Genomic DNA, 16,879 nt, shown 5'->3' on the forward strand with positions numbered 1-16,879 from the left:
CCCCTTTATCATATATGTATTTAAATCAGACACTTTTAAATATATTATGGATTACATACACGTACATGTCAGAAACATTAGAGGTACATGGTACCAAAAGGCTCGTCTGGTTCTGGTTCTGTTCCACGTCATGATGAGGCTCAAATAAAAACAGGAGCTGGTTTCCAGTCGAACGTCCGTTGGAGTTTGATTCAATGGCCTTAAAAAAAAAAAAAAACGAAAAAAACAGCATCACCATAAAAAAGACGAACACCAGAACATTTACAGGAGGACCAGTTCAGACTGGTTCAGACCAGTTCAGACAGACGGAGTGATTCTTCTTCTTCTTCTACGCTCCTTAAAAGGTGCTGGAGGTTCCACAGTCTACAGTACGGAAACGCCACATCGGGGGAGGGGCCAGGGGGGTGTGGTCAAAAACTGTACAAGGCCTCCATGTCCAGTGCAGAGACACTCTTTGAAGGAATGGTCAGAAAAGGTGTGGGGGGGTGTGGCCTAGAGGAGTGCGGTCGGTTTGGGCCGTGGGACAGCCCACTTTCAAACGTTTGGCTACGGTGACGTGAGGGTGGGGTCAGTGGCCCGGGCCCTCCCCCAGGTCTCAGTTTCAATCAGGTCCACCTTCATAGTGTTTTGGAGACGACAGACTGACACAGGGTCGGATGGGGGGTCAGGACAGGAGGCGGAGTCAGAAAGGGGGCGGGGTCAGTCCCGGGGGGTCCCCCAGGCCTTCGGTTCTTCATGGGGGTCATAACTGTGGACAGACAGAACAGAAGAGCGTGAGGCTGACGCCCACACCTCAGCGAACGGGAACTGGAGCAGTACCGGTACCTTGGTGGTCTTCCCAGGACTGTCCTGGGTCCCCTGGTGGACCACGTCGGTCACGATCATCTTGGCGATTTTCCAGGCCATCTCCTCCTGGGCCTTGAACGCAACACCACAGAGACTTAGAGAAGGACGGGTGGGTCAACCAGGACTGGTTAAAACCAGGACTGGTAAAAACCAGGGCTGGTAAAAACCAGGACTGGTTAAAACTAGGACTGGTAAAAACCAGGGCTGGTAAAAACTAGGACTGGTAAAAACCAGGACTGGTTAAAACCAGGGCTGGTTAAAACTAGGACTGGTTAAAACCAGGGCTGGTAAAAACCAGGACTGGTTAAAACCAGGGCTGGTTAAAACCAGGGCTGGTAAAAACCAGGACTGGTTAAAACTAGGACTGGTTAAAACCAGGGCTGGTGAAAACCAGGACTGGTTAAAACTAGGACTGGTTAAAACCAGGGCTGGTAAAAACCAGGACTGGTTAAAACCAGGGCTGGTTAAAACCAGGGCTGGTAAAAACCAGGACTGGTTAAAACTAGGACTGGTTAAAACCAGGGCTGGTTAAAACTAGGACTGGTTAAAACCAGGGCTGGTAAAAACCAGGACTGGTTAACCCAGCAACTAGTTATGAGTCAGATGTGTCAACCCTCCACCAGGACCAGTTTCAGTCCATCTGAGACACATTCAGGACCCGGTGGACCCTGGACAGGACTCTGAGGCTCACCTCGTCTGAGTTTCCTTGAACCCACTTCTTCATGGCCTGAGAAAACATGGAACCTGAAAAAGAAACAAACACCAGTTCAAACAAAGCCACACCTGATGAGGGCTGGGCTCCTGTTAATGTGTTGTTAGCATGTTATTAGTGTGGTATTAGTGTGTTGTTATCGTGTTGTTAGCATGTTATTAGTGTGTTATTAGCGTGTTATTAGTGTGTTATTAGCGTGTTGTTAGCGTGTTATTAGTGTTGTTAGCGTGTTATTAGTGTGTTGTTTAGTGTGTTATTAGTGTTATTAGCATGTTGTTAGCGTATTGTTAGCGTGTTATTAGTGTGTTGTTAGCATGTTATTAATGTGTTGTTAGCATGTTATTAGTGTGTTATTAGCGTGTTATTAGTGTGTTGTTAGCATGTTATTAGTGTGTTATTAATGTGTTAGCGTGTTATTAGTGTTGTTAGCGTGTTATTAGTGTATTATTAGCATGTTATTAGTGTTGTTAGCGTGTTATTAGTGTGTTGTTGGCATGTTATTAGCTTGTTATTAGTGTGTTGTTAGCGTGTTATTAGTGTGTTGTTAGTGTGTTATTAATGTGTTGTTAGCATGTTATTAGTGTGTTGTTAGCATGTTATTAGCTTGTTATTAGTGTGTTGTTAGCATGTTATTAGCGTGTTATTAGTGTGTTGTTAGCATGTTATTAGCGTGTTATTAGTGTGTTGTTAGCATGTTATTAGCGTGTTATTAGTGTGTTGTTAGCATGTTATTAGCGTGTTATTAGTGTGTTGTTAGCATGTTATTAGTGTGGTATTAGTGTGTTGTTATCGTGTTGTTAGCATGTTATTAGTGTGTTATTAGCGTGTTATTAGTGTGTTATTAGCGTGTTGTTAGCGTGTTATTAGTGTTGTTAGCGTGTTATTAGTGTGTTGTTTAGTGTGTTATTAGTGTTATTAGCATGTTGTTAGCGTATTGTTAGCGTGTTATTAGTGTGTTGTTAGCATGTTATTAATGTGTTGTTAGCATGTTATTAGTGTGTTATTAGCGTGTTATTAGTGTGTTGTTAGCATGTTATTAGTGTGTTATTAATGTGTTAGCGTGTTATTAGTGTTGTTAGCGTGTTATTAGTGTATTATTAGCATGTTATTAGTGTTGTTAGCGTGTTATTAGTGTGTTGTTGGCATGTTATTAGCTTGTTATTAGTGTGTTGTTAGCGTGTTATTAGTGTGTTGTTAGTGTGTTATTAATGTGTTGTTAGCATGTTATTAGTGTGTTGTTAGCATGTTATTAGCTTGTTATTAGTGTGTTGTTAGCATGTTATTAGCGTGTTATTAGTGTGTTGTTAGCATGTTATTAGCGTGTTATTAGTGTGTTGTTAGCATGTTATTAGCGTGTTATTAGTGTGTTGTTAGCATGTTGTTAGTGTGTTGTTAATTTGTTGTTGGCCCCTCCATGGTGTACTGTTCCGTGTAGTAGCTCAGACCTTCTTGGTGGATGTGCCCATAAACACGCCCCTGACTGGGATCTAAGAGCAGTGAAGGGACAGACCTGGACTAGATTTAAAGTCAGATCAGCCTTTGAACACAACATGTGAGCTGGCATCAGAACCGGCAGGTCCACAGGCGAGTCCACCCTACCTTTGGATTTCTTCACGTCCGGCTCAGGCTCCGCCTCCCTGATGAACTGGCCCAGTTCGTTCACCTTCCCGAACGTCATCTTCCTGAAGAGACGAGACGCCAACACGTAACAAAAACACAAAACACAGGACGAAAGCAGGAAACGGGTCAGAACAGAACCCAGAAACTAGATTTTCATGAAATTTTCAGGACATGTTGATACTGGCACAAGGAAGAACTAATTAAATTTTGGTGGTGGGTGGGGGGGGTGGGGGGGGCACGCAGATCTGTCTTGGTGAGGTCTGCACCCTCCGAGTGCTTTTCTTGGTTTAGTTTAGTTTTAGTTCAGTTGCAGTTCAGTTGTAGTTCAGTTGTAGTTTAGTTGTAGTTCAGTTGTAGTTCAGTTGTAGTTTAATTTTAGTTCAGTTGTAGTTTAGTTCAGTTGTAGTTCAGTTGTAGTTTAGTTGTAGTTCAGTTGTAGTTCAGTTTTGGTTTAGTTGTAGTTCAGTTGTAGTTCAGTTGTAGTTTAGTTGTAGTTCAGTTGTAGTTCAGTTGTAGTTTAGTTCAGTTGTAGTTCAGTTATAGTTCAGTTGTAGTTCAGCTGTAGTTCAGTTGTAGTTCAGTTGTAGTTCAGTTGTAGTTCAGTTGTAGTTTAGTTCAGTTGTAGTTCAGTTATAGTTCAGTTGTAGTTCAGCTGTAGTTCAGTTGTAGTTCAGTGGTCTCTTTTCTCTTCTTCTCTGTGCTCCTATTCAAATCAATCCCAGACAGGACTCTGCTGCTTTAGTCTCCATGTTTCCAGGTAGAGTGGGGACCAGAAGACGACTGGAAACCACAAGTGAACACAAGTGACGGAGCAAAAAGTGTCGTATGGAGACAGCACAGAAAACTGAGAGAGACAAAGAAATCCATTTAACATCAATCTGACATTGACAAAGACCAAAACGAAGGGAATTTGATCCATAATTTTTATGTTTTTGTTAGTTTTATAAACACACTACAGCTTCAGTTAGCTATGTGTTTTTCTTTCAATTATAGTTTTTATTTATTTCAGTTAACGAAAATGTTTTTTCAATTCTAGTTTTCATCATTTCATTAGGTTTCGTTAACGATAATAACCTGGTAGAGAAGAAGAAGAAGAAAGTCAGTCATAATAAACCTGGTGCTGACAGAGGAGCTAACACTGCTGTGATACTAATGTTGATACTGATGCGGGTATTTGTCCTAAATCTGTCAGCAGTTTGTCTCGAACTCAGTGGCTCTTTGAACAGATCCTTGACCTCCACGGTTCTGCTCCAAATTCTCCGTCTGGGTATGAATCTGTGACCACCCACAAAATGGACAGAATGATGTGGAATGTAGGCAGAGGACGGACAGAACGCTGGGTCTGTATCTGTCTGTCTTTAAGATTCCTTTTGTCTCCATTGCTTATTTAATTACATCTCCACATTGATGACATCACTTACACCCCACCCCCCACCCCCACCACCCTACCCCACCCCCTTCCCTGCTGGACTCTGAGGTGAACTGCCATCAGTGGGATCGGTGCACTTTTACAAGTACGAGTAGAAGTACACGCATATGTGGGTCTGGGTATGTTGTGACTTTTGGGGTAAACACCGTCCTTTGCCTTGAACCTGAGCCCAGACACACAGGCAGCCCCAGGGCATTGTGGGCAATGGGTCTACACTCACCCAGCATACGGTCGCTGGTACAGGGACTCCGGGTCCAGGCTGGCGGCGTCCACCGTTATGGCCTCGTCGAAGTTCTTCAGGATCTTTATGGCGGCCTTCCTGGCACTTTGCTGTGGACAACAAAACAACATCAACATTTACCCCTCTGTAGTAAAAGGACCAGTGGATGGTGACGCCCCCTGGCAGTGATGCCCCCTGACATCCACACAGACGTCTGTTGTGGTTTAATGCCACGGAGCGTCTGTAAATGTCAGCAAGCGTAGCAGCCCCCCCCCCCCCCCAAAAAAAAAACCCCCAAAAAAAGAAAAAAAAAAAAAGGGTAGGTCACCTGAGTCTGGGAGCTCTCACTGACATTAGAACCAGAACGGTCACCGTCCGCTGCCGCCACCGCCACACCCTGACCACTGATGGTGATGAACTCATCTGCACGCACTGAGTTGATGAGGTCACTCAGGTATTTGTAGTAAAGGTTACTGGACAGGAAGCCTGGCATGTAGACCTGCAGGACATAGACCAGACCACAGAGGGTCAGGACATAGACCAGACCACAGAGGGTCAGAGGGTTAGAGGGTCAAAGGGTCAGCTGGTCAGAGGGTCAAAGGGTCAGAGGTTAGTGTCCAACAGAACAGAACATTTCATAGACTGAGTTTGTTCTGAGTCTGACAGTGACACCATGACTGAGGGGTTTATTAATAATAATAATAATAATAATAATCATCCTCATGTCTGTGGACAGAACCTGGAGGAAAAAATACCAGAAACTTAATAAATGAGTGCATCCATCCATCAGAGGGTTGTGATTGGCTGACAGTGGTCAGGTGGGTGTGGCCTAACTGACCTTCTCCATAGTGGTCCAGGCCTGTCTGAGGGGCGTGGTGAAGCAGTCGGGCAGCGGCCCCCCCTCCCTGCAGATGTTCGACTCGATCTCCATCCGAACTGAGTCTCCGAAGCCCAGGGGGTTGGTGGCCTGGAGGGAGAAGTACCTGGAGGAGGAGAGGAGGAGGAGACACGTCAGCACCTCCTGGAGGAGGAGGAGCTGAAGGAGAGAAGGAGGAGCTGAAGGAGAGCAGGAGGACAGGAGACACGTCAGCTCCTCCTGCACCTCCTCTGACACCAAAACCTCCCCAAACACCTCCTCCTGGAGGGAGAAAGAAGAACCTGAAGGAGACCAGCCCCGCCCCCCCACCACCACCTACTTGTCGTAGAGGATCATGGCGTCGTTCTGGGCCTCCTGTCCGTCGTACTGGCCCTTCTTGGCTGCTAACTGGTTCTGGAAGTTGTCGGCTGCCAACCAGAACTGCAGGACGTTCATGGCCTCCTCCTTCTCCATGTACTGCACACATGAGCAGAACAAACACAGCATTCACATCCAGTCCCCATTTCTGTCAGATGAGTCAACTCCACCTGTTTTCAGTGGAACACAGAGGCTCTGACTTTCCTCACTTTGATTCGCTAAACAGACAAAGGGAAAAGGAGTGTCGCAGATTGGTTTGAGTCTTCATTTTCTTGCTAACTTCCTCTAAACAGTCGAATAAACCTTCAGTTTAGTGAATAATACAGAGTCAAAAACAACCAGTCCACCAACCTCGGAGAAGTAGAAGAGAGCTGACTCGCAGAACAAGATGTCTGCCAGGAACACGGAGCCGCTGGTCAACACTTCAATCTGGTATTTACAGAAATGATGACTGCGCAGGAACTCACTGAAGTGTCTGCAAATGAAAGAGCCAGTCAATCCACCAGGAGCTGGAGCTGAAACTGAGCTGAAACTGAGCTGAAACTCACTGCTGCTCCAGGATGGACAACACCACGGACTGGGCGATGACGAAGCAGTTAGGGTCCACCAGCCCATCCTCTCCACAGATCTTAGCTGCACCAGGAAAAGATGGAGAAGCAGTTTAATATGAGCCCAGAGTCCAGACCAGAGTCCAGACCAGTTTAATATGAGCCCAGAGTCCAGACCAGAGTCCAGACCAGTTTAATATGAGCCCAGAGTCCAGACCAGAGTCCAGACCAGTTTAATATGAGCCCAGAGTCCAGACCAGAGTCCAGACCAGTTTAATATGAGCCCAGAGTCCAGACCAGTTTAATATGAGCCCAGAGTCCAGACCAGAGTCCAGACCAGTTTAATATGAGCCCAGAGTCCAGATCAGGCTGGGGGTGCCAGCCCCTGTGGAAACCCGAACCCACAGACTGTGGTCCATCTGGTGGATGACTGAGGTCATTATGTTGGGAGGTAAACGATGGAACTGATTTGAGCTAGTACTGGCCCACACTAACCAGCCAACAGGAACCAGTGACTCTAACCCTAACCCTTTCAGACTTCCCTGTGGATTAAACCAGGCTTTGATGGTGTCACTGACTAAACCTGTCCAAAAACACATCTGATAACACGGATGACCCTCAAACTGCCATGTGAGCATCATTTCTGTGGACTGCGGTTCCAGCTGACCTGTTTTCTGTTCACATCTGACCTGTGGACATTCTGTGGTTAGAACCAAGGGCGAGGCTTCAGGGGGGTCTGGGGGGGCAGTGGTCCACCGGCTCGGGCCTTGGGGGGCTGGGACCATGGATCAGGCCCCAATCCTAACTTCCAAAGGAATGAATTTTCTCACGGTAAAATCTTCCTGCGTTAATTTCCTATAATTGGCGCAGTGTGTTTGTGCTTCTAGAAGTTGCTTCAGCCTGTTGAGTCATGGTCGGTAAAAACTTTAAAAGACTGACTCTGGTTTTGTAGGTTTATTCCAAACACTGCAGACAGTGTGTGTTGCATTGCTGGCTTCTTATTCACTCTCACAGTTGACTTGACAATGTGTACATTTACAAATGGATCGCTAGTATTGTCTCCAGATGTATTTTGGGTAAAATCGTCATCAACAGCCGTCCACTGATGTAATCATCTACCACTAGTGAACACAGAGTGTAGACGTGGACCTGAACGAAGGAGATCAGAAGTGGCAGTTCATATAGACGCAAAAGAGGAGTGACAAAACACAAAGAAAAGGAGAGGAGAGAGCTAGAAAAAGCAGAGTTAAGGTGTAGGACACTTTTTTTTTTTTGTCTGACAGGGAGTCAGATTTACAGGTAGAATTCTAACCATCACTGACACTGTATGAGTGATGTCAGTTAGGTGGAAACTGTGGACAGGTGCACCTGCAGAGCCCAGCTGCGAAGTACGCACGGACTGGGGGTGGGGGGTAGGGGGTGAATGGTTCATAAGGTCAGGGGCCAGTCCTGGTGCTTGACCAGCAGCGTGGTCCGTGGTGCTGAACCCTTACAATCAAATTCTTTGAGCTGTGTCCAAATTGTAGTAGCTCCTGTAAGAGATGCTGTTGTGGGCGTGTGTGTGTGAAGCCATGCCATTCCAAGCTTTACTGGGTTTAAAGGGCCCGGTCATGTGCGCCGCCCCCGGCCCGGTACTCACATGTTCCGCCACTGGTTCGAACTGACCTGTTTACTGTTCACATGTCTGAACTGTGGACGTTCTAAAGGCCTGGGTTTCTTCACCTACCAACGATGTCGTTTCTGATTTGTTCTGTGATGGGGATCGGCCTCACGGCGTCTGGAGAGATGTACTTAGTGAAGATGGACACAGCGTCCTTTTCTATACCTGAAACACACACACACACACACTATACAGTCACAGTAACCCTAACGTTAACCCAACAGTTAACCTGTGCTAACCAGACTAACCCTGACCCAACAGTTAACCCGTGCTAACCAGACTAACCCTGACCCAACAGTTAACCCGTGCTAACCAGACTAACCCTGACCCAACAGTTAACCCGTGCTAACCAGACTAACCCTGACCCAACAGTTAACCCGTGCTAACCAGACTAACCCTGACCCAACAGTTAACCCGTGCTAACCAGACTAACCCTGACCCAACAGTTAACCCGTTCTAACCAGACTAACCCTGACCCAACAGTTAACCCGTGCTAACCAGACTAACCCTGACCCAACAGTTAACCCGTGCTAACCAGACTAACCCTGACCCAACAGTTAACCCGTGCTAACCAGACTAACCCTGACCCAACAGTTAACCCGTGCTAACCAGACTAACCCTCCCCGTCCTTCGTCCGTCCCTCACTCACTCTTCATCAGTTTGTCGGACAGCTCCCTCAGTCCACTGCTGGACTGGCCCTTGGACGGTGTCCCGGTCCTGGACGGGGTCTGCTGCCTGCTGGGGGTTTCCGTTCCAGGGGTACCGGGTCTCGGTTCCGTCTCGGAGCCGGACGAGCCCCGGCGTTCAGGTGGGCTCTGAGCGAGTGAGGCGGCGTGCGGGGCGACCTGGGGCGGGTCCGGGGCGTCGGCGGAGACGGGGACGGGCTCAGCCAGAGAACTGTGTTTGACCGAGTTCAGGCTGTGGGCGCGAACCCGCGACCAGCTGGCCGAGCGGAAAGACTCCGCCTCCAGCCAGAAGCGCACCAGGTGGTCCGCCCCCCGCAGCTCCGTGAAGTGGGTGTAGTGGGGCAGCGCCACGTTGTCCCGCAGAACCTGGTCCACCGTCTTAGACAGTCGAGAACGGGTCTCCTGGGGCTGATAGTTGACACTGGAATGACCTGGAACAGACCGGCACAGAAGGACCGCATCAGAGGGACAGTCACCAACCAGGACAGACGGCCACACCCACGTCCATGTCCACGCCCATGTCCACACCCACATCCATGTCCACGCCCACACCCACATCCACGCCCGTGTGCACAACCACATCTACATCCACGTCTACAACCATGTAAACAGAGGAACTGACTGAAGCTGACTGAAACTGCAGCTGCTCATATTTTTCACATTTTTAAGGCATAGTTTGTAAATGTAAACATTTTCCTCGTGTCATTTGGCTTTTTTCCCTGTTGTTCCTTTACTGGTCGGTTCTGGTTCAGATGGTTTGGGTCTGAATGTGGAACCTGAACTGAAGTGACGTCGCCGTCCCCGTCACAGATGACGTAAAACGGCGTGTCGTACCCAGGTCTCCGAAGTGCACCGCCTCCATGTGACTGGGCTGCTTCTTGAGGATGGCGGTTCGGCCGCGGGCGAAGGAGTCCATGTTGGCGGAGATGGCGTTGATGGCCACGTGGCTGGGCCTGGCGGCGTCCTGGATGGCATGGTGGTTCCTCAGGCCCAGCGACGGCGAGTGAGGACCGCCGGCGGCTGTGGACGGACACGGAGCACAGACGTTAAACCGGAGCACAGAGACGTCAGGACTCAGAGACCCGGTTCTGAAACAGGTGGACGGGCCTCGGGCTCAGACGGCCCAGGACACGGTCTGATGCTGCCTTCACATGCTATGGGAATCATGGTAAATACTAGTTACCAACTCCAAAATGACACCTGAACGCCCCCTCATGTCATATTTTCCACTGGGGAACTGGAAAAAAATATGATACATGAGATGGACATGACCTTTATCCCTTTCAACATGGACAAGAATGATGGATTCATGGCCAATGATAAACAAAGGTTTTATTAACGATCTGCTGCCGTTAGACGACGACGACGATGATGATGATGCATTTTATCCTCTGTAGGAGACAAGAGTTTCATAAATTTACTTAAAAAAAAAAAAAAAAAACTGAACAAAAAACACTGTCCAGAGCAAAGTACATTCCAAGAAAAACACAAAAAAAGGTGTTGGAAAAAATGGTTGCATTACACCATTTATAATGAAGACAAATGTTTAATGTAAAAATGACTAAACTAACTTTAATGGGTCACGAAAGAAAAAAAAAGAAAAAAGACGCTGTATCAGATGAATGAACAAAACTTTTATAGTGAAGTAGAAGGTCACCCTAAACTGTGTGTCAGCCATTCTACATTTCACTACGACAACAAAAGCACTTGAACACAACACACTGGTATGTTCAAATTCACTAGTGGAAAGGCTCATCTTTCCCAAAAGCACCTGAAGGCAGCATCAGTGACTGTGTTCAGTTTGAAGTCAAACGCTACTCTGGGAAAAGACTGAAGAAAGTGATGACAGAAGAAGCAACTTCACAGGCTTATGTTAAAGACAGAAAAACCACTGAAACAGAGACGAAGTAAGAGAAAAACCACTGAAACACAGACTAAAGAACAGAAAAACCACTGAAACACAGACTAAAGAACAGAAAAAAACACTGAAACACAGACTAAAGAACAGAAAAAAACACTGAAACACAGACTGAAGAAGAGAAAAACCACTGAAACACAGACTAAAGAACAGAAAAAAACACTGAAACAGACTGAAGAACAGAAAAACCACTGAAACACAGACTAAAGAACAGAAAAACCACTGAAACACAGACTGAAGAAGAGAAAAAAACACTGAAACACAGACTGAAGAAGAGAAAAACCACTGAAACACAGACTAAAGAACAGAAAAAAACACTGAAACAGACTGAAGAACAGAAAAACCACTGAAACACAGACTAAAGAACAGAAAAACCACTGAAACACAGACTGAAGAAGAGAAAAAAACACTGAAACACAGACTGAAGAAGAGAAAAACCACTGAAACACAGACTAAAGAAGAGAAAAAAACACTGAAACACAGACTGAAGAAGAGAAAAACCATTGAAACAGACTAAAGAACAGAAAAACCACTGAAACACAGACTGAAGAAGAGAAAAACCACTGAAACACAGACTAAAGAACAGAAAAACCACTGAAACACAGACTAAAGAACAGAAAAAAAACACTGAAACACAGACTAAAGAACAGAAAAAAACACTGAAACACAGACTGAAGAAGAGAAAAACCACTGAAACACAGACTAAAGAACAGAAAAAAACACTGAAACAGACTGAAGAACAGAAAAACCACTGAAACACAGACTAAAGAACAGAAAAAAACACTGAAACAGACTGAAGAACAGAAAAACCACTGAAACACAGACTAAAGAACAGAAAAAAACACTGAAACACAGACTAAAGAACAGAAAAAAAACACTGAAACACAGACTGAAGAAGAGAAAAAAAACACTGAAACACAGACTGAAGAAGAGAAAAACCACTGAAACACAGACTAAAGAACAGAAAAACCACTGAAACAGACTGAAGAAGAGAAAAAAACACTGAAACACAGACTGAAGAAGAGAAAAACCACTGAAACACAGACTAAAGAACAGAAAAACCACTGAAACACAGACTGAAGAAGAGAAAAAAACACTGAAACACAGACTGAAGAACAGAAAAACCACTGAAACATAGACTGAAGAAGAGAAAAACCACTGAAACACAGACTGAAGAAGAGAAAAACCACTGAAACACAGACTGAAGAAGAGAAAAACCACTGAAACACAGACTAAAGAACAGAAAAAACCACTGAAACACAGACTGAAGAAGAGAAAAAACCACTGAAACACAGACTAAAGAACAGAAAAACCACTGAAACACAGACTAAAGAACAGAAAAACCACTGAAACACAGACTGAAGAAGAGAAAAACCACTGAAACACAGACTAAAGAACAGAAAAAAACACTGAAACACAGACTAAAGAACAGAAAAAAACACTGAAACACAGACTGAAGAAGAGAAAAACCACTGAAACACAGACTGAAGAGAGAAAAAAACACTGAAACACAGACTGAAGAAGAGAAAAACCACTGAAACACAGACTAAAGAACAGAAAAACCACTGAAACACAGACTGAAGAAGAGAAAAAAACACTGAAACACAGACTGAAGAAGAGAAAAACCACTGAAACACAGACTAAAGAAGAGAAAAACCACTGAAACACAGACTGAAGAACAGAAAAACCATTGAAACAGACTAAAGAACAGAAAAACCACTGAAACACAGACTGAAGAAGAGAAAAACCACTGAAACACAGACTGAAGAAGAGAAAAAACCACTGAAACACAGACTGAAGAAGAGAAAAACCACTGAAACAGACTGAAGAAGACAAAAACCACTGAAACACAGACTAAAGAACAGAAAAAAACACTGAAACACAGACTGAAGAACAGAAAAAAACACTGAAACACAGACTGAAGAACAGAAAAACCACTGAAACACAGACTAAAGAGAAAAACCACTGAAACACAGACTAAAGAACAGAAAAAAACACTGAAACACAGACTGAAGAAGAGAAAAAAACACTGAAACACAGACTGAAGAACAGAAAAACCACTGAAACACAGACTAAAGAACAGAAAAAAACACTGAAACACAGACTGAAGAACAGAAAAACCACTGAAACACAGACTAAAGAGAAAAACCACTGAAACACAGACTAAAGAACAGAAAAAACACTGAAACACAGACTGTAGTGTAAAGGTCAAAGGTCAAACTCACCTCTGCTGATGCTGACATCGACCACTCGCTCTGGTTCTTTACTTTTTGCTGCAGGAGAAGAAAAGTGACATTTAGATCCAAAAACAGGTTCAAACTGCAACAAAAACACTGAAGGAAACTGTGGGTATGTCATGACATCATCAGGACATAGATGTAGGTCATGACATCATCAGGACATAGATGTAGGTCATGACATCATCAGGACATAGACGTAGGTCATGACATCATCAGGACATAGACGTAGGTCATGACATCATCAGGACACAGACATAGGTCATGACATCATCAGGACACAGATGTAGGTCATGACATCATCAGGACATAGACATAGGTCATGACATCATCAGGATATAGACATAGGTCATGAAATCATCAGGACACAGATGTGGTGTATGAGGTCATTGTCGTTCATCTAAGTCTAAGGAAACTCCACCTCCTCCTGTTGAAAAGGTTTGGTCTAACCTCTGGGGTTTTCAGACAGGGAGGGGTTAAATCAGTGATTGACAGCTGTAATGGCCAATGGCTGGTCACATTCTACTTGTGGGTGTGTCCTCAGGTTCATCTGTCTTTATTTACACAGAGATTCCATTAATTATCAGTTAAACAGAACCCCTTCAGATGTCACAAATGTTGATGGAAGCTCAGACGGACAGACTGATGATGTTTGATGATATTTGAGTGGACGGGTCAGATCCGTTTGGGTCCATCTGGATCCGTTTGGGTCCGTTTGGATACAGCTGATGAAGGTGGAGGTCAAACGGTCTCAACTGTCCAATGTCTGTCTGTCTGTGTTCTGGTTCCACTGGTTCTAGTCTGTGTTCTGGTCAGTATTCTGGTTCTGGTTCCGCTGGTTCTGGTCTGTGTTCTGGTTCCGTTGGTGGACTCAGTCCGGTTCCAGTTTCATATTTGGGTCCAGTTCTAATGACTGGTTTATTATTCACGGGACCCTGGCTCGGTTCTACAGCAGCTTTAAACACTGGCTTCAAATGTTTCTATCATATTGAACATCAGCTGCTCTGGACCGGGTCTGGACCGGGTCCGGATCTAGGTGTTCCAAGTCACATCCATCCGTGTTAATGGGGTCATTTAATCCAAGACACCGGGCCCGGTTCCGATCCCTGGTTCTGGTCTAAACGGGTGTGTTTGTGCCAGTGTGGAGCCGCTGTGGTTCCGGTTCGGTACAGACCAGTCCGAGGCCAAGCTAAGGCTAAGCTAACCGTGATCCGGTTAGCTTAGCCGGCGAGGGCAGAACCGGTCCGTCTGCGTCCGTGGACCGGGTGACTAACCGGGCCTGGACCAGCCCGTGACCCGACCCGTGACCCGACCCCTGACCCGGTCCATACCGAACCGGCTGCGGCCGCCGTTGACGGTGCATCTCCTCACCTTTCCTCTTGAAGAACGACATGACGGCTGTCCGGACTGTGGACGCTTCGTGGACTCAGTGGTTCCGTCCCGTGGACCGACGGGTCCCGGCGTCCAACTGCATCTGGCCCCGAACCCCCGACCCTGATCCGGTTCGCCTCTCGTGCCGGCCGCCGCTGTCAGATGGTGAGATTCGGACAATTCGAACCCAGCTCGGCCGCCATGTTGTCAATAAACGTCCCACTTCCGGGCTGTTGCGGCTGCGGCATTCTGGGAAATGTTGTCGTACCAGGAAGGACCAGTAGGTGGAGCCGGTGTGGTCCAAGGTCCGGACCACCACTCAGAGGTTTTTTACCTCCGCCAAGGAGGTTATGTTTTTGCCAGGGTTTGTTTGTTTGTCTGTCCGTTAGTGTGCAACATAACTCAAAAAGTTATGGACAGATTTGGATGAAATTTTCAGGGTTTGTTGGAAATGGGATGAGGAAGAAATGATTCAATTTTGGTGGTGATCGGGGGTGGGGGGCCCACGGGGGGGGGCACTGATCAGCCTTTGCGGAGGTCTGCGCTCTCCGAGTGCTTCTAGTTTTTGTTTTGTTTTGTTTTGTTTTTTAATTGAACTTGTGAAAATTGCAAACTCTCAACGAGGATAATAATACAGTAATACAAATGAACATAAATTTAATAAAAGTACAAAAATAAAATTAAAAATACATTCCAATCCAGTGCAAATCATTAAGCATTTTAAATTAACGTATAGGAGCAGAGATGTAACAGAGAAGAGTTTTAAAATTAAAATAATAGATAACAAGTAATGTTCTGGCGTAATTTTATTGCAAATTTTTTTTTTTTTTTTTTTTTTTTTTTTAATTTTCTTCGGGACAAGTCAAACATTTTAAATTCATTTGTAAATCCAGTAAAGGAGGGTTTGTTATTTCTCCATTTCACACAGTTGATATGCTATTTACCCAATATTAAATTATATTAATAATATCTGAAACAGATGAGGCCAAATTATCCATATAAAAATAATATATCATTCAAAACATGGAATATCATTAATTTTGAGTGAAATCCAATTTTTTTTTTTATGTCTGACCAAAAACAGTGTGATACAGGACATAAGAAAAATCAGTGTTCTAAAGTTTCATCAGTACCGCTGCAGAAGGAGCAGTGATCCACCTCAAACTGAAATCTTTTCTTAGGGAACTCTGCTACAGGATAAATCCTCTTTATGATTTTAAAGTGAGTTTCTTTAACCTTTGGCAGATTGGCCCTTTCATACATTTAGAGTGTGCTTTGTTTAATGTACCAGATGTTTGTGAGGTGGGCCTCTGCCATCTGATCTGTCTGCAAGAATCATGATATAACCTGGACTTTAAAACAGCTCTAATGAATCTATTGTTGCATTTTCTTTCAAATAGATTACATTCAGCACCCACTCAGAAGTGTCTGCCCTTCTACTATAAAATCCTCATAATGATGACATACCATCATATTACAGTGACTTCGATACACAGGAGGCGCGTGTCCACCACCGGAAACAATATGCACATGGGAAGTCATACTTATGACATAAAAAGTTATCATTATGGGATTAAATAGTTGAAATTCTGCTCCTGCAGCCAGAGGAAACAGTTCTTAGGGGGATATGGACCAGGACAGCGAAGAATGGACTGTATTTAACAAGTACTATTATATTATATTATATTATATTATACAGTATTATATATGTTATTATTTATATATTTACATTATTTTATTTAAATGCATCATCAATTTAGCTTTAATAAATTAAATAGAAATTATATAATTATACATGAATTGATGTCACAGAAATGTTGATGAATGCTCAGACTGACGTATAGATTGTACTTTATATTTGGAGTAGATGTGTTGGATCCGAGTTTGGGTCCGTTAGTCTAAATCTGATGGACTTCAAACACTCTCAGCTACAGTAGATTTACACATGTGCATTACAATCACACAAAACATTTAGGAACAGGCAGAATATTGGTCAAATTACATTTACTTTTCTGCAGACATTTCCATTTGTTAATATTTGTTCAGGTTATTCATGTTTTTGTAAAAGTATAGTTTGGTAATGTAAACATTTTCATGCAATTTTCCTTTTTTACACCAAAAAAACAGAGAAAATTTGGGGTTGTCATTATTTATAGGTTATTCTGATCATATTTGACTGGTTCTGACCCACTTCAAATCTAATTGGACTGTGTCTGTATACAGAACCTGAATTAAAATGGACACCATTGATTGTTAATATCTTCAGTGTAATTTTTGCCTTTCACAAATTCATCCCGCGGGCCAGATTGGACCCTTTGGTGGACCGGATTTGGCCCCCAGGCCGCATGTTTGACGGCTGTGCTTTAACTGGATGGAAATGAAGGCGGAGCTATTTGAG

The 16,879-nt window shown here is 44.5% G+C and overlaps 1 protein-coding gene across 1 annotated transcript; it reads right to left on the reverse strand.

The window, feature by feature from the left end:
• On the reverse strand, positions 1–14,708 carry akap10 (A kinase (PRKA) anchor protein 10). Its single transcript, XM_030153471.1, has 15 exons — positions 14,482–14,708; positions 13,099–13,146; positions 9,790–9,975; positions 8,919–9,386; positions 8,336–8,434; positions 6,610–6,694; positions 6,413–6,536; positions 6,024–6,160; positions 5,666–5,810; positions 5,156–5,326; positions 4,828–4,937; positions 3,158–3,240; positions 1,538–1,590; positions 826–918; positions 1–748 (listed from the first exon to the last, which is right to left on the reverse strand). Exons 1-15 carry the CDS (start codon positions 14,501–14,503, stop codon positions 743–745), a joined length of 1,830 nt encoding a protein of 609 aa, XP_030009331.1. The 5' UTR covers positions 14,504–14,708; the 3' UTR covers positions 1–742.
• Between the last annotated feature and the right edge of the window lie 2,171 nt (positions 14,709–16,879).

This window comes from Sphaeramia orbicularis, chromosome 14 (genome assembly GCF_902148855.1).
Source record: "Sphaeramia orbicularis chromosome 14, fSphaOr1.1, whole genome shotgun sequence".
NCBI classification, from domain to species: Eukaryota; Metazoa; Chordata; class Actinopteri; order Kurtiformes; family Apogonidae; genus Sphaeramia; species Sphaeramia orbicularis.

What these genes read in the sequence shown, in the direction of transcription:
- akap10 (XM_030153471.1), bottom strand. Translation starts at nt 14,503, where the DNA reads ATGTCGTTCTTCAAGAGGAAAG. An exon ending in TTGTCCATCCTGGAGCAGCA is followed by an intron (nt 6,537 to 6,609) that starts GTGAGTTTCAGC and finishes TTTCATTTGCAG; the next exon opens with ACACTTCAGTGAGTTCCTGC. An exon ending in GGACGTGAAGAAATCCAAAG is followed by an intron (nt 1,591 to 3,157) that starts GTAGGGTGGACT and finishes TTTCTTTTTCAG; the next exon opens with GTTCCATGTTTTCTCAGGCC.